Genomic DNA, 18,855 nt, shown 5'->3' with positions numbered 1-18,855 from the left:
GACACAGTGGCTACAAAAATGGACTCAAACATAGCAATGATTGTAAGGATGACACAGGATCAGGCTGTGTTTTGTTCTGTTGTGCATGGGGTCGCTGTAAGTCGGAGCCAAATGGCTGGCACCTAGCAACAACAACAACAGCGCTGTGAAGTTTGAAGATATTCAGTGAATATGGTAAATATATGGTCATTGAAACTGGGCAGGACAGAGCAAAAATGTGTATCATTTGGACAAAAGGTTAGAAAGCTTTGATACTACAGCATATCCAGCTATGTCTGATACTGTCTGTTCAGATAATTTTCCAAATATTATTTAACAGAAACAGTATGTTGGAAAGTCTTTTCTTTATTTGGAAGGACTTTTTATTCACTTTGCCCAGTGATAAAGAGCTTGGCTGCTAACCAAAAGGCTGGTAGTTCGAATCCACCAGCAGCTCCTTGGAAACCCTGTGCGGTAGTTCTACTCTGTCCCTTAAGGTTGCTGTGAATTGGAATTGACTTGACAGAGCATTGGGTTTAATGGGTTATAGAAACTGTATGATATGTATCAAAATAGCTAAGTTTATACAAAAAGAGTTTTCACTTTGTTCAAGTTAAATATTAAAAAATAAACTTTAAAGATTAATTAATTGGCACGGTAATATTGGAGCTTTATCTAATTGAATATTGTTAAAAATAAAAAAAGACTAGAGAAAGGCATTTTAAATTTTCTTTTTAAATTGTGAATGCCCTTTAATAGTTTTGCCCTTAGAGAACTGAATTTGTGTACAAATCGAGAGTTAGGTGTTGGCCCTCCTGATTTTTGGAGGACCTGAGACTTCAATTCCTATGCTCATGTTCCTGTACTGTCTTTTACGGTTTTGATTAACGTTATAATCTGTACTATCATAGGAAGTGATTAAATAACTTGCTTACTTTAAAAACTGAAAGTAAAGAGGGTAGGAACCTCTATAAATTTGTTTTTATCATTTTATTTGTCCTATTGATTGTTCCTCTAAAATTATCTCCAATGATGTCATTGTAGTTCAGCACGGTAGACTGTGTAGTCATCTTACTTTTACCAAGTATGGCCTTATCATTTCTGTTCCTTCTTTGTAATGGACTAAGTAACACAGATTGGATAGAATACTATCCGTGCAAGTTCCAAGAAATACTGAGACCTAGAGGAATTCTAAATTTCGCAATATAGCTGTGGCATCTAACTTGTTGTGCAAGTGTACTGTTCTTTTACTATTTTTAGTCATTGTTACAGTACAAAAAAAAAGATTGGATGATGATGTCTCTTAAAGAATTTATCAAAAACCACGTAAGGTTCTTCTGGTCAGTGGAAGTAAAATTGGAAAGCAAAATATTTTTGAATTAAAGTTAAAAGGCATCCATTTATCTTTGCATAAAGCTCTGCAAAGCCCTCCTCTCAAGCATAATTCTTTCTCAAATTAAATTAATTAAATATTTAATTCAGAATAAAGCAGGAATGTCAAAACTTGTCATTCAATTTATTGAGAATTTATGACTGGAAATGAAGCTAATTAGACATGTAGGCTTTTGTAATGTTTAAGACATAACTAATAAAGTGGTATGCAATAGGATTAGAATTGGCCCTTTCTGCAATACACTAACCCCTGAGTGTTTTTTTCTTCTTGGAAACAGATATGAAAATTCTTATAGCTATGCTAATCAATCTATTAAACATCAGGCACTTATAACCCACTGTTTTATGGGTGATAGACTATAACAAAAATGTGAAATAATTAGTTACAAAGTGATATCAATATAACAGCTAGACTACACGTGTGTTTATGCTTCACGAATGTTCACAAATTTCAAGGAAGTTAAACTGCTCAAAAATGCTTTCTTGTATAGTTTTGTTATCTCCTTATAATCTTTTCCTAAGTATGCCTAGTAGAAAAGAGAGCTGGGCGACACAATGGTGGTCATACCTGTTTGTTAACTAATGGGGGTTCAGTTCATGTCCTAGTGGGCACATAATTAGAAACATTCCATTCTCCATCCTATCCTGGGCCAACTGGAACTGCTTATTACTAAACAGTGAGCCTGGAGTACTTCAAAATGTCCCAGTCCCGGCAAGATGACCACAGTCTGAAAGTAGCCAGGGGTGTAATCCTAGAACATCAGTCAAAGAACACAGCTGCATAGCTCTTCAGTAGGCCAGACCTGATAAAATTGATTCTTTTAAAATAGATAGTTAACTACTGTTTTATACGCAAAAGTTACATTGCTTCTTAGCAATTGAATGCTTACTGCTCCTACTAGGATAAAAATTAATGTGGATCTTAACAAATAAGCTAAATGTTAAGTATACAGAGATTCGAATATTTGATTCTGTCACTAATAATGACACTTTGACTTAGTTTTTAAATATATTTTCTTTCTTGTCTCTATCTTCTATTTTTAATGGTTTAATTCCAGTCGAAAAAGTAGCACTTCGTTTATCTTAATAGGAACCTTCGAACACAAAAGATCAAAACATATACCTTTAGTGATTAAACCCTTTAATTTGTAATATCATTTTGACAATTTTAATATGCCCTCCATGTCGTGAATAATAATAATAAACTATTATGTTTAGACTATTCAGTAAAATCATCTATCTTTTAATATGTGATGAGACCTCCCGAAATCCTAATTCAATCCGCATATTTTACAGAAAAGAACACTGAAACTCAGAGCTGCTAAAGCACTTAGCCCAAATTCTCAGTATGTTGGTTAAATCAAGTTTTCTGATTATTATTGTGTTCTTTAAATGCGTTTAAAATTATGATAACTAAATTATTTTGTTATCTTTTAGACATATATCATTTCTGCCATTTCTGATACTACATAAGCATCATATTTAGTACTACTAAGTGCTGACAGAGGAATTTTCCTGTATATATAGAATAACATTGTTTTGGGATTTGATTTTTTTTAATGTAGTGATGATAGTACAGGCAATAATGAGAATAGGTTAAAATTTATGTGATTTTTTTTTGGTGGACTGTGGAAACCAGTTAATAATTATAAAGACTCAAGAATATGTGTGCTAATCTACTATAAATAAACTCTCCTCAATTTCTGCAGTAGTTTTAAAGACACATTGAAGATTGTGTTGACATTTTTTACTTTTTCATAGATGAGGAGCTATTCTCTGGAATGTATATAGATTTCATGGGGACAGATGCTGCTATTTTTCGAAGTTTGACTAAGAGGAATGCGGTCAGAACTGATCAACACAACTCCAAATGGCTAAGTGGTAAGACAGCATTGTCTGCATTTTTTTAGTATCATGTTGAAATTAGGTAAAACTGTTTAAAAAATAAAAATACCAGATCGTGACATGATTAATAATAATTCTGTACATCATAATTTAAACTATTTAAGATAAATAAATAATTTAAATAGCCATTGGTTCATATTTCAACTCTTTATTTTGTTATCATACAATTCTCATAGGATACATGAGTAAATAAAATGCCAGTGATAGTCATCACACTAACCACTACCCAAGCATCACTTTGAAAGAGAAGAAATCCAACAGCTGCTTAATTGTAACACATTAGAATTAAATATGCATTTTGCAACACTTAGTCTGCTTAAATATTTTAATAATGCCAAATATAAAAAGTATCTTAAATTTTTGACATTTAGCTATAATGAATAGGTGATATTCAGAAACTCCTCTATTTTTTTGTGTCTGGATTTGATAAATTATAAAACTAGTGTATATTACTTTACTATAACTTTACTAATATTTAATGGCAATCATAGGTATGATAACTTTATAATTATCAGTGTTCAACTGTTTCCAATTCTTAGGGTCACATGGAATTCACAGCATGAAAGGCGCTCATTTGAATTTACTGTATGATTCCAATCAGTGCTGTAGTTTAAGAGGAGGAAGAAACCACTAAGATTCTTGACATTTCATTGACATTTCACCTTGGGGAAAATTTCTGACGCTGAATCTGGCAATTCACTTAACATTGCCCAGCTAAGCATGAATCACCACATTTAAGCATCTTATTTCACTGATAGGCCAGCACAAGAAAGCATTGATTGTCCATTTATTTCTTGAAATTATTCCTCTCGTACATCTGGAAATAGTGTTCTAAAAGTTGTTTTGTTCTTGAAATAAGGAAGCCTTCTATTTCTTCAAATGACTGAATTTTTTTGCCTAAAAACTTTCACCTTCATTTCATATGCTGTATTTTAAGAAAATGTGTTTTTCAGACCTTGGACTCCCAACTCTTCATTCTGCTTCAGTGAATTTGAGTTTATATGCACTAGATTGAAAACCACACTTTGAATAACAAACTCCCCCCCCCCCCCCCCCGCCAATAAAAAGACCACCAGCTTCCATGGGAAATCACTGGTAGAAAAGCTTTGCCATTTTTTTAAACTTATCAATGCACAAAGAATTTTTACAATTACTGCACTTTCAGAATATATGGAAAACAGAGAAAAATGGTTTAAGCTATTATATTATAGCTATACTTTGTGGTGCTTGGCATTCCAAATGTGGTAGGTTCAGTGTGTACAATTACTGCCCTTAGATATTTGCCTATGAACATTGCATTGTTCTCTACATCATAGATGGAAAAGACATGTGCCTGTGGCCTGTGGTCTACTTGGATGAACTGTAGATGGACTTTCATCATGAGTATATATAGGCTTCATATTTTTTTACAGAACCTATGTTTGTGGCTGCACACGTCATCCCAGATGGCACTGATCCAAATGATGCTAAGGTGTACTTCTTCTTCAAAGAGAAACTGACTGACAATAGCAGGAGCACCAAACAGATTCATTCTATGATTGCTAGGATATGTCCTGTAAGTATTATGTTGTTCTAATTTGAAGAAAGACTAAGCAATTCAAGCTATATACATATGTTTTATTTTTCCTATAGTTTCTCTTCCTGCTTTTACTGTCTACTGTTATAAATTAATAAAATATTGAGAGAAGACATTTTCTATACATGTTTATTTGCATCAAACATAGGAGATTAGTGTACTCTAAGTTAAAAAAATAATTCAAGGACATATTTCTGTTGTGGTGTTAAGCAAATACATAGTTTTGAACAATTTTTGCTTTTTCATTGCATTGGTATTAAAATGAAGAGCTAAAATACATATTACTGAAAGGAACAAAATGTTTTTGTTAATAAAATACAGATAAACTTTAATAAAATACAGTTATTGAAGAACTGTTAACAATAATGAAAACTAAGAAATGCCTTATTAAAATACAGTTTTAATTATTAGCTAACAAAAATGTTCTGTGCACAAACAGTAATTATAAATAGAAGCTCAAAAGAAGTCACCATGTTTTACTATACTGGAGTTTTACTGGAGTCTTGTCCTTTATTTATGATTACCATAATTTCTGCAAAAGCATTTCTTAAAGCATTTTTTGTTTATAATAGTTTGTCATTATATATTGCCTTATTCCACTAATTGTGGAGGTCAGTTTCTTCTCAACCATTTGGGACAGGGCTGCAAAGCCAGGAGAAAGGAGGAAAAACTTCTAGGCAGCTTTAAAAAATCATAAATATTTGACCCAGAGAATATTTGTGAATGATCACAATGGAATTTCCTTAGCCCTGCCAGAGAAATAAGTATATTAAAGCATCCAGATAGAAATAAAACCAAAACAAAACCCAGTGCTGTCGAGTCGATTCTGACTCATAGCAACCCTATAGGACAGAGTAGAACTGCCCCATAGAGCTTCCAAAGAGTGCCTGGTGGATTTGAACTGCCGACCCTTTGATTAGCAGCCATAGCACTTAACCACTATGCCACCAGGGTTTCCCCAGATAGAAATATTGAGGATTAATTGATAACACAGTGAAATAAAAGAAAGAGAACTGTTGGGGACCATTTGGTGTAAGGACAAACCCACTCTCCTGACCACAGTAGAATTTCCTGTATCCAATAATTTATGCTTATGTTGTAGATAATCAGCAAAAGGCAAATTAAATTGTATATTGTCCATAATATTTCTATCACGTATGATTAAAATTAGAAAACTTTAGGACATATATTTATGAAATTAATTTGAGACATTTCCAGCTGATACTATAAGAGAATATAACTACAGCTGTTTTGTAAAATGATACTATGTATCTTAAATATTCTTTAAACATTGTTGTATAGATGTGGGGATTAAAATTCTCATGCTTCAGCATTATAGCAAACGTCCAAGTAATAAGAGGCACAGTGGAATACACAAATATTTATTTAATCAATTTGACTGTGTTTACAAAATGGTTTCAGAATGACACTGGTGGACTCCGTAGCCTTGTCAACAAATGGACCACGTTCTTGAAAGCGAGGCTGGTGTGCTCAGTCATGGATGAAGATGGCCCAGAAACACATTTTGATGAATTAGGTATATAGATGTGAGATTGAAAAATGGTTTTGAAAAAGAGCTTGTAAATTTTATATATTTCAATAAACTATCAGAAGATGCATTTTCACTAGATATTTTTTAACATAAATAATGTGCCAATTTGAATTAAGGATCTGGATACTGTTCATAAATTTTCATTAAGTATTTTTACCTGTTTTGCTGCTGAGCGCACTGCTGAAACATGTAGTTGGTTGAATTCGTCGTGATATATGGACGAATATGTGTGTGTGTGATGCTTGTAAAGTTTATAGATAGCTAATGATATGTTTGGGACTTTGTAGATGAATTTGTATGTCCCCTATATTACCCAAAAAACCCATTGCGGTTGAGTCGATTCTGACTCGTAGTGAGGAAGACCTAATATTCTTATTTGAAATCAGTTTGTATGAAAATACACTTATATATTTTCCTGTTGCACCTAATGGACAGAATAGAGGTTAGATGGAAAAGTATCAAACTAAAAATTATGCAACTTGTGCTCATATCTTAGTTCTGCTTTGGTGACCTTGGGACTAAGTATTCTCCACATGAAATGAGGAGGCTTGCCTTTTCCAGGCCAACGAAGGCCTAACAGTGTGATTCCTTCCCAAAAAGGAACAGTTCTCTTTTTAATAAGAATAATTTGGTATACATCATAGTGTCACATTTAATAATTAACACTTAGAAATGATTTTTCCTTTGCCTTAATGCATTAAAATGTAAAATACTGATTATTCTCAGGCCTTGAGGTAGCTGATGAGATAAGCAATAAAAAACATATTACAATGTGGAAAAATTAATGGTTTTAAAAGTTGTAAAACTGAAGTAGGTATTTGGTCTCCTCAGACGTAATTACGTTGATTATGGAAACAGAAGTTTCTGTATCAGCTTTTCAAGGAAATAGTTCTAAACCTCATTTTGTGACTTAGCCTAATCACCCATTATTTTCCCAAAGTCATTTACAAGTATGTTTATGTTACAGTGACTTAGAATGGTTCAGCCTTTCTTGGTGTTTAGGGAAAGTTTGGTATTGTGAACCTTTGCTGACATGTTGGAAGGCTTGTTGCTAGGTGCCATCTAGTCAGTCAACTCATAGCGACCCTACCTACAACAGAACGAAACATTGCCCAGTCCTGTGTCATCCTCACAATCGTTGTTATGTTTGAGCCCATTGTTGCAGCCAATGTGTCAATCCATCTTGTTGAGGGTCTTCTTCTTTTTCACTGACCCCTCTATCTTACCAAGCATGATGTCCTTCTCCAGGGACCGGTCCCTCTTGATAATACATCCAGAGTACATGAGATGAAGCCTCACCAACCTTGCTTCTAAGAAGCGTTCTGGCTGTACTTCTTCCAAAACAGATTTATTTGTTCTTCTGGCAGTCTGTGGTATATTCAATATTCTTCACGAAAACCAGAATTCAAAGGCGTCAGTTCTTCAGTTTTATTTATTCGTTGGCCAGCTTTCACATGCAAAGGTGATTGAAAATGCTGTGGCTTGGTCCAGGGGCACCTTAGTCCTCAAAGTGACTTCTTTGCTTTTAAACACTTTAACGAAGTCTTTTGCAGCAGATTTGCCCAATGCAATATTGAAAGGCTAGTGGTTATTAATTTATTACTTAAGAGGTCCCAAGTTTATTATTAATTAAAAATAAATACAGCTTTCTTTTTTTCATCTGGAAACTGCTAAATTGTCACTACATCCAGACCCTTTCTTATAATCCTGAAAATTGATTATTAATTTAGGTTTTATAGCAAAAATCTACTTTTAGGTTCTAATATTTGTTATTACACCTTACTATCCATACTTTTGTCATTGCCTTAATATTCATTAAACTTATTGTTGTTAGAGGAACTATTGATTAAGTAAAAGTCTCACTCACAATTTTGACCGTAAGCTACCATCGTCCTAAAAAGTCTTCATACACCTACTCCTCACTTACCATCTTGTTATCCAACAATATGCATTTACAACAGTAGTAAAAAATCTACTATCCAACTATTTTGTACATTAACAATGTATGTCCGGCAGTAAAGAACGTCAAGGTGCAAGGCAAGAATAACACTGGCTGTGATGGTTAAGGTTATATGTCAACCTGGCTGGGCCATGATTCGCAGTGGTTTGGTAGTTATATAATGATGTGATTTGGCAGTTATGTAATGATGTAGTCATCTACCATTTTGCGATCTGATGTGATCATCCTCCGTTTTAACATAATGCCAATTTTTAAATAACAACCTGATCTTTGGAACCTAACCATGTCGATACGTGAGGAGTGGATGTATAAAGAAAAAGTTGCTGTGAAAAAGTTTACTTCCATGTCCCAAATTTTAACCCTAGGTAAATAAAAAATCAGATTTTTAAATTAAAAATTAATATATTATCAGTAATTGATATTTAGAAAATATAGGAACACTCATGTTAATATTTTTATCGTATTATGGTATATAGTTTCGAGGTTCCATGGTGGTAGTACATATTACACACTATCGTACCTTTTCATTAGTGTAGTTCCCGTGTGGTTACTAAGGCTTCATAAATATCTCTTTAGTGTCTGTGTAATATTTCATTCCATTTGCTTTACCATGTGCCTTGAGAAATTATAATGATGCTGCAGGAATATCTTTTCAAGTAACACTTTCCATAGCTGAAGTCATTTCTTTAGGGTAGGTTATGATTTGGAAGCCTTAACATAATGATATTTTCCCTTTTATAGAGGATGTGTTTCTGCTGGAAACTGATAATCCAAGGACTACTTTAGTATATGGCATTTTTACAACATCAAGGTAATTATAAACAATTACATTTTTTGAGTTAATACACTTTTTTGAACATTAGTAATTATTTCAAATGCATTCTTCTATTCAACTTTCAATTTTATGTAACATTTGGGATATATTTGCCTTTATTTACTTTTGCCTGATTTTTTGAGCTGAACTAACCTTTCAAAAGAGTTTTGTACAAGAGTATTTGTAGTGATTATATGCTGTTTTTCTTAAAGAAGGGAAACTATGAATTACAATGCAGGAATAAAATGTACAGAATATTTTATTTTAAGGAAATAATTTGAAAACTCATTCTAATAAAAATATTGATATTTCTATTAAAAATATTTGTTTCTTCTGGGGCAATCTAAAATGATGGCTAATTAGAAACTAACAAAACAGAAGCAATTTACATGTTCTGTATGAAACTTTCGTCTATTTGATGTGTTCTGGTTTCTGATGCCCAGTCCCAATTATATGTTTCAGAACAATTCACCATATTCTCATCCTTTCCTATGCATACTCTTGTCTAAAAATTTTACATCGAAAATGTTGACTATGAATTCAGCAAAATATTCCAGCTGTGATTTGGTCAATATAGAATATAATAGGTCCTTTTCATTAGACAATTAACTATAAAATGGAAATCTAAACATTTAGACTGTACTGATCGTGATTTGGAATTCAAATTCGGATATTTAGTACAGTCATCAGTTGTTTTGTTGTTGTGGCTAAGATAAACAGTGAGAAACTATTTCTTGGAAACACTGAAAGGAACTTTTCTATAATTTATTATTATCTACTGCCTCATTGGATAAATTAAAAATTTTAGTGCCTTATGTATCAGTGCCTTATTTCAAAATGATGGTAGTTTTTCCAACTTTATCCATATGTATCATAATATTCAGCTTTTCCAAAATGAATCATAGCAACTTTTTATCACAAACTTTGGCATCTATATTTTAAAATTGTATTTCAGTATAGAAAATGAAGAGAATAGATCTCATTCTGTTTTCTGCTTTCAGCTCAGTTTTTAAAGGATCAGCAGTGTGTGTGTATCATTTATCTGATATACAAACTGTGTTTAATGGACCTTTTGCCCACAAAGAAGGGCCCAATCATCAGCTGATTTCCTATCAGGGCAGAATTCCATATCCTCGCCCTGGGACTGTAAGTATCCAGGAAAATTTATTTGTTATCTTACTTTTGGAAGAAGTATAATTTAACAAGAAATGAATATCATGTTGATATTTGTTAAGTAAGCTTACTATATAGTTATTATAGTTTTTTAGCTCATGGGTTCCCAGATTTTGAATTTTAACAATATGTCATATATGTTACAGTATGCTCTATTTTTTTTCTAAGTGGTAGTGCTAACACAATCTCTAGAGGGGGCAGCGGTATTTTCTTAATTTTATTCAGATAGAAATCATAGCCTGGAACTTGTTAATTTTCAGATGGCAGTGTAAGAATTTGAATGCTTGTTGCTAAAAACAAAAAACCAAGCCCATTGTCGTTCAGTCAAATCCAACTCATGGCAACCCCATGTGTTACAGGGTAGAATTGCTCCATAGGGTTTTCTTGGCTGTAATCTTTACGAAAGCAGATTGTCATGCCTTTATTCTACGGAGCCTGGGGGTAGGTTTGAACCACCAAATTTTACATTAGCGGCCGAGTGTAAACTGTTGCTACATGTCCCATATTAAGGTATTTCATTTACCTTAATGAAGTAAAACCATGTGAGAATAACTTATACTTTATGTAGAAACATTTAAATGGATATTTGTAGCTAAAAATTAAGCATTATATATATATATATATCAAAGAAAGAAAATGTTTGGTATGTGTGAGCAAATAATTGCAACAAAAATGTTATAATTTAAATAAAATGTTTATAAATTATGAAATAATATGCAAATTAGAACTATTTAACCATTTATGTGCAGCTTAAATGATTAGAAATTCCCTGAACTAGAATTACTGTTTTTGAGGCATACAGATATATTTATGTCATGCAGTATGGGTAGTACTAACAAGTACGTTAAGAAGGCCTGGTGGTGAAGTGCTAACCTAAAGGCCAGTGATTCAAATACACCAGCTGCTCTGTTGGGAGAAAGGTGCTGGAGTCTGCTTCCGTAAAGATTACAGCCTGGGAAACCCTATCCCTTTCCGGACCCATGGGAAATACGGTATCCCACCTACTTTTTATGCCCCCGGAGTTCTTTGGAAAGGTAGTAGCCTGATTTTAACAAGTTTAACCTCAAGGTGGGAGCCATTTGAAAAGTGAAACTCAAAAATCCTGAATGGGAGCCTCATTTTTGTGTAGCTTGAACATTGTCTTAGGTGATGCCCTCAGATGTGTGGATTAACTAAACTTGTGACAGGCTTGCTTTTATGTCTACGAGGTAAGCTTCCTCGCTGTGTTTCCTAGTTACTATATTCTCGTGAGAATGTACTTATCGAGAGAATAAGCTATTGCCAGTCTTCAGTCATAGTGGCCATTTTCTCCTTTACGGCATTCATTGTTTCCAGGTGTGCTGGTTCCCTTCTTTTCTAGCTTCTGAACAGTAAATAATGCCTTTCCAACAAGGAATAATGTATTGCAGTGATACTTTTCAAGAGACTCAAACTCCTATAAGTTATTCTTACCCTGCATTCAATCTTAGGGCCCAGTCATTGCTTCCATGTGTAGCGGGTGGAATGCACTGCTGTGAGCAGTTCTGCAAGTATTTCAGGACGGCTATTTCTGCTTCTTAGCTGTTAGTACTGCTTTTGTTATAATGAAGACTACATTAAAAAAAAAAAAAAGGATACATAGCAGTGGTAATTTTCCTGAGATTCAAATTCCTTTAGTTTTATTTATTTTACCCTTAAGTATTGCTTTTGTAGTAATGAAGCAAACATTGTAGTGGAATTTTCCTGAGGTTAAAAAAAAAAAATCTTTGGCTTTATTTATTTGGACTGTAAGTACTGTTTTTGCAGTAAGGAAGAATGCATTGTACCATGTTTTGAAAAGTTTCATGAAAATTAATAAAAAGGCTAAGAAGAAGGAAACTAGAATAAAATACAGTCATTGCCAGATGCCTACATGTTTTACCAATTGCCAAGAAATAAAATTAAAAAAAATAAATGATTTTATTATTGACTCGTATTGGCAGGATTTGCATTGTCTAGGGGCCGCTGGAACACATAGGATCTTAGATAATGGATATCAAAACTCATAACAAAAATTCTGAATTGGTCCTTTACTCAGTATGTCTTCTCTCATGAAAACACGTAGCATCAACAAAAAATTCAAAGGAGAAAATAATTGGGTCTCGAAAAGTTTATTAAGGGGCAGTTCTACCCTGCTCTACAGGTCGCTATGAGTCTGAATCGACTTGATGACAATGGGTTTGGTTTGGTAAGGAGTATATTGAAAAAGAACTTTTGCAGCTAAAGTTACAGACTGTCCTGGAAGATTAGAATTGGATTTTTTCTAAGACTCCGATGATAACATTATGTTTCATTTGGACCATTATAATGCTTCATTTTTGCACGTTGATTAGTTTTTGTCTCTGTACACTGATTGAGAGAAATGTTGTACAATTGGCCATCAAGAGGAATATAATGTTCCTTATATCTCTGCATGCCATAGAATAGAATTGAAGTTACAAAACTTGGTTGTTGTTGTGTGCCGTCGAGTTGATTCTGACTCACAGCCATCCTATATGACAGAGTAGAACTGACTCATAGGAATTCCTAGGCAGTACTTTTTATAGGAGCAGATCACCTTGTCTTCTCCTACAGAGTCACTTGGTGGGTTCGAATCACAGACTTTACTGTTAGCAGCCAAATGCTTAAAACTGCTCCACCAGGCCTCCTTGTAAAACATGATGGAGACCAATAAAGAATGGTTTTCTGAAAAACAAAAAGATAGCTATGAACATGATGTTTATTTAAATAAAGTGAAGCACTTTGCGCTTGAACTTAAAATTTCCTTTGTCAATATTCTTTTAGGTATCCATCCTATGTAATTTTTACAAAAAAAAAAAAAATTTTTTTTTTTTCGTTGATGTACTTTATTGTTGTGTTGCCATTAGAGTTTATTTGGAAAGTATTGTTTATTCCTTTATTTTCTCATTATCTTAAATGACACTGCTGTCAATTTTTTTTTTTTTTTTCTAAATAGGGAAAATAGTTTGCTAAGCCTTTAAAGAACCTATTTATTTACTCAGAATTAAAAGGGGTTGAGTTTGGTTCCCTTGCTAGGAAGTTCAAAGATTAATCATTGATATGTATTTTTTATATTACTATTAACTTTTAATTAACTTTGGAAGGATTATAGAATTTCTACTTATCCATGAAGGCATTAAATTTTAAAAGGCCGTAATTAGTCATGGCTGACAACAAAACCCTATCATAGAAATCTCCTTTTTAATTATCTCTTGGATGCTGATAGCTCAGTAGAAGAAAAGCCAAACATCGAATTATTTTATGTACACAGGAGAAGTTATTCATCTTAGGGTACTTCAAGTTGAGGAATGTGGGATAAAAAGCAGGGATGACCTAAGAGAAGGGAGAATGGAAGGGGAAACAGCAACTTTCAACTTCCACAATGAGTCAAAGGCTTTCATTATTTTGTTCAATGTATATCATGAATTTTCCGAAAACTCACTAGTAGTATGTTCCAAAGAGAAGTCATATTTTTGAGAATTACTTTCTGTTTGAAGTTGACCTGGTCATAGCTTCATCGTAGTACAGACAATTAAGAGGTGGTTGTGATTTTTAGTGATTACATATGCTTTCATCAATGATTTTGATTTGTACAGCAGCAATTGAAATGTAAACTCTTTATAACAACAAATCAATTTTCCCCCAAATAAAGCCTTAAGAGAAATCCCTCAGATAAAAAAATAAACAGGTAAAAGAAAGTCATTCTGGTTGAATCAGGGTTCAAGGTCTCAAAGCCTCATGAAGTGTGTGCTGGAACCGGCTCGCACCAGCTTGGAACAGCACGTTGTGTGTGTCTCTTCCCAACTCAATGGCATCACAGTGGTAGCTTGAAATTAGCCATGGTGGTAATATTTACATCATGGAACTTGTCATATACTACAAATAAGGGATTTTTTTTTTCCTGAAAAAGTGTCACCACTGGCCCCACCCCTCATCAGGCCCTTCACCCACATGACAGCTCATAAGTCACCTTAACAGAAGCATAGGACTCTGAGAATTACAATGAGAAAACCACTTATATGGAGTAGCAAATATGCTATATAAAATGTGAGAATAGATAAATACTTTTTAGTAAAATAAAATAAACCAATGCTAAATTAGAAAATTCTACTAACCATCCCACTTTTCACTATTTCCAAACTTCCAAAAGTGAGCATTTTTCCTGTTCTAAAGCATTATGGAATAGGCCCGAGCTTAGTGACACACATCTGGAGCAGACTCTGCAAAAAGGGAGTAGTCACTACTTGAGACATATTTCTGTAATGTGGTTTCTTAACATCTGGTGCTGAGACCAGAGCAGCTTCTTTAAATAAAAAAAGAATTGTCAGATGAGTGATCTTTCGGGAATAAAAGAGGCAGGGTGGGGGAGCGACCTCTGGAACTCCTCTTGGAAAAGCGTACCTCCCTGAAGATCTGGTTCCTCCACCCTTCTCCTAGCAACACACCATGAAATCAGCTGTCTGACTCAGAGTGGCCAGTGACCGTCTCTTCCTGGGCTCTCAGGGCTTAATATCCCACTCATGTAGCCGGAAGATCAGCAGCCAAGTGACCCAAAGCTTTCTGTCTTCTCAAGGGTTAAGAATGTTGCCTCTGAAGTGCTCCCAATGAAGGATCAACTGTGACTGTCAAACTCCCCCCCGCCCGCCCCCACAGTAGTCCAGTTGCCAGGTCAACCCCATAAATATATAACTGTGTTCTTAAAGAAATGACACTGGCAGAAATCTTATACCGTCACTCTAATGTGCCCTGTAGGCGTTTCCTTTAAAGCAGAGTTGATAGCTGTGTTAGCAAACAGCCCCAACCAGCAAGCCCAAGTCAGTAGGAAGAAGCCTGCCAATTGTGTCATAATGTTTTTCCATAAGTAATTCAAGTTTGTGGAAGAAACAAGACACCTTTGGTATGCTGCAAAGGGCAGCCAAAACTCCAGACTCTCTCTGTGGCCAAGCTAACATATTACATTGTTCCACTGCAATGTGTATAAAGCTTCTGCAGGACACTGTGTTTGTATATGCTATCCTGTTTAAGCAGAACCTAATAAGAGTGTTCAGTTTTAACATCTATTTATAATTGGAGGAGAACCATCTGCTTCAGTGATTGTGCTTTGAACAGGTCTGGTACTTGATGTGGCAAAGGAACCCAGAAAACTCATAGCCCACATAGTCAGCGGTGGCAAAGACAGACGAGTTCATTGCTGGCACTTTTGTTGGTTGTGTACATCTTCGGGTTGCTCTCACGTTAGAAGTATTTTTTATTCATTTTAAGATGTTTGAAAACAGTCGGTTAGGAAAGCTTACACTAAAATTGAACACATAAATCATACAGACATGAAGAGTTAATTATACAATGTCTCACATCATTATTCAAAGCCTGTGAATACTACAGACAGTATCATTAAAGTCAGAGGAGAGAGATCACAGTGGGACAACATTGTTTACATAGAAATCTACAATGTGAGACTGAGCTGTACTCCAAGGGGGATTGGATGTGGATACTAGGGTAAGGGAGGGTGTTTCAGGCAAAGGGTGCAGCAAACACACAGTGCAAAGAGAGAAATTAGTAAGTGAGTCTTGGAAGCTCTGCATGGGATAACAGGACTGGCACAGAGGCCCTGGTAGGCAGTAGAGGATTACTGTAAGGAAGGTGAAGGCCAGGTTGTACATAAACACATGTTCTCAACTACATGATTGTTTGAGGTTCAAATGAAAAACCTAAAATACCAAGAGTTTAAACATAAGCTCAGTATCTCTCCGGATGCTGTTTAAAAGAACAATGTTCAAAACAAGTCCAGGTTCTGGAACACTACTAAGTCCCCTTCATCTTTTAAGGGTTAGGTCAGGACCGTGCCTCTCTTGACCATGCCAGTCACTCCCTTCTCTGACTAGTTTTGCATTTATTTCCTGCTGTCTGTATCCAGCCTCATCTCGTGTCTCTTTCCTCCACTTTGGAATCTGTGATCCAGCATTACCAAAGGAATTGGAGTTCCAGCTCTCTGAATACTCCAAACTTTGTTTTCTCACCTCTAAACCTGTTTACTGGCCCTGCCAACCTTAAGTTTGCCACTATTCTGAATTCTGTTAAATATTATTGGCTTTTACGCATTTGGGTCCACTAATCATGAACCAACTTCTGGTGTTTATTTTATATTCATCTTGAATCGTTTTTTGTATGTCTCAATTGTTATTTTGCTTTGAACATGTCCATTTTCCATAGTAGAATACTTCTCTCTAGAAGACAATGTTGTTGTTGCTCTTGTGTGCCATCAAGTTGATTCTGACTCATAGCGACCCTATACAGCAGAGTAGAAGTGACCCATAGGGTTTCTAAGGGGTGGATGGTGGATTTGAACTGCTGACATTTTGGTCAGTATCTGTAGCTCTTAACCATTGTGCCACCAAGTCTCCCTAGAAGACAATAAAAACAAACAAAAACAAAACCCAGTGCCATCAAGTCAATTCTGACTCATGGCGACCCTATAGGACATAGTAGAACTGCCCCATAGAGTTTCCTGTTTATTCTTATGGCCCATACTGGTCGCATCACAATGCTTTCTAAATAAAAGTTGTCCAAAGAATGGACATATATATTACTATTTGAATATATTAATGCTGAAAACTAGTATAATGGATGTGAGGATTAGAAGAACATTTACAAGTATCAGAGGTCAACAGATGTTTATGAATTCCTGAGTATAGGAAAGAAATTAGGTTCGGGCAATAATTGCTGATTGACTTCCCTAACATATGACTCGTGTTATTCCTAGCATTTCACCCAACACTTTAATAATCAAAACACTTAAAATGTCTCTACTCAAAAAAAGGAATTTTTATGGCTGCTTGATAAACAGAAAACTATAGGAACTGAGAAACAATGAACACATAAAAGAGAAGCTTAACAGAGATTATTGAATGGCTGTAAAGTAAAATTAGCCCTCTGAAGAAAGAGACATAAGCCTAATTAAAGGACAAAGGCTTTTATTTTATGAGAGCACATGGATTGAGATTCAACACATATGCTTTAACATACCCCAAGATGAGGGAAGAGCTAATCACATTTTATTTGTGCTTGGCAGTGTTACTCTGAGCTAAGTGCAGATAGAAGAAATCTGCAAAGGGCAATCCATTTTTGTTCTTGTCACCATAATTGTCATTCATTCTATATCCTTATCTGCAGTTTATTCCGTGAATCAGTGAAGGGATTAATTACTATTGTCAAAAAGGATTCTTTTGTAATTTTGAAAATAAACCCTTATTAGAAGATGCTCATTTCTAAGCAAGATGTTCATTATAAATATAGAACCAATGTGCCAAATGGCTATGAATTTAAATTACTGCATGGACATTTTATCTATTCCACTAGAAAACAACAAAGTTCAATCCATGAGGGGTATAAAAGATCAAACATGTTCATTCTTTATGCTGTTACATAAATATAAGAAAAGGAAGAGGGAATTAGAGGTCCTTAGTGGGAAAGGGGGGAAAAAAAGGTGTCCCTGGGTCATGCAAACAGTTAAGCGCTCAGCTACTAAAAGGTTGGAGGTTTGAATCCACCCAGAGGTGACTCTGAAGAAAGGCTTGGCAATCTACTTCCAAAAGATGAAAGCCACTGAAAACCCTGTGGAGCACAGTTCTGCTCAGACATGGGTCATCGTGAGTCAGAATCAGCTCTATGGAAATTGGTTTTTTGTTTGTTTCATGGGAAAGGTGGGAAACTCATATTTTCAATTTTGATCTTACTGATGATATAATCTTTTGGTTATATTATCTATTGGAGGGGATAATTTTTCATGTCAGGTAACTAGAAAAATAAGAATTCTTTGTTATCAGCTCAGACTCCAGTCCCAAACTCGAGTATTAAACTCTTAGTTAAGTTATAATACTTGGAAGATTTCTTTTTTCTCTTTAGTTAAGCCTTAAGCAAAGCAGGTTGAAGGTCTGTTTAGTCTATTTCTACCCCATGTCCTAAACCCCAATTTTGGATCAGATCATCTCAATATAAGAAGAGTTAAAATTTGTCAGAAAAAAATAGGAGAGAGAAATTTCCTACCAGTTCCTAGAGCAATCTACCACCAGCCTTGTTGGCTGCCTTCAGGCTTCGTGTGTCTGAGGATAAGATATCTCCCTAGGAGGGAAAGAGGTGTTCAGAATGGTTTAGAGAATTCTGTTGCTTTTCCCATTCCAGTTATGAGAAACAGAGGTAGGTTGGACCTACTAATAGGACCAGTTTTCCCATACACTACGGCCAAATGTTAATATGGGCTAAATATCTATCTTCAGTGATTTCATATCATTTTAAACATATCTCTATTTTTTTTAAATCTCCTTATTGGACTGTGAGTTCTTCAAGGCAGAGACTGTTTTTATTCATTTTTGTTGTGGCATGTGTAAGTGCATGCCTGGAATAGAGTAATTTCATGTATCACAAAATGGTATGTTCTTTCGATTTTTTTTTTTTCATTTAAAGTTGATATTTTACCATTAGAAATGTAA

At 34.8% G+C, this 18,855-nt stretch overlaps 1 protein-coding gene across 4 annotated transcripts in view; it reads left to right on the top strand.

Annotated features, from left to right (window-relative positions):
* Positions 1-18,855, top strand: part of SEMA3C (semaphorin 3C) — a 197,845-nt gene that overhangs the window by 133,114 nt on the left and 45,876 nt on the right. For all 4 annotated transcript variants that reach the window (XM_010587309.3, XM_010587308.3, XM_003407177.4 and 1 more), the window contains exons 7-11: positions 3,133-3,252; positions 4,689-4,831; positions 6,275-6,389; positions 9,106-9,175; positions 10,180-10,324. In XM_010587309.3, coding sequence (XP_010585611.1) covers positions 3,133-3,252; positions 4,689-4,831; positions 6,275-6,389; positions 9,106-9,175; positions 10,180-10,324 — 593 coding nt within the window. The remainder of the gene's footprint in view (positions 1-3,132; positions 3,253-4,688; positions 4,832-6,274; positions 6,390-9,105; positions 9,176-10,179; positions 10,325-18,855) is intronic.

Source organism: Loxodonta africana, chromosome 8, assembly GCF_030014295.1.
Source record: "Loxodonta africana isolate mLoxAfr1 chromosome 8, mLoxAfr1.hap2, whole genome shotgun sequence".
NCBI classification, from domain to species: domain Eukaryota; kingdom Metazoa; phylum Chordata; class Mammalia; order Proboscidea; family Elephantidae; genus Loxodonta; species Loxodonta africana.
This window is presented reverse-complemented; position numbering and strand designations above follow the sequence as displayed.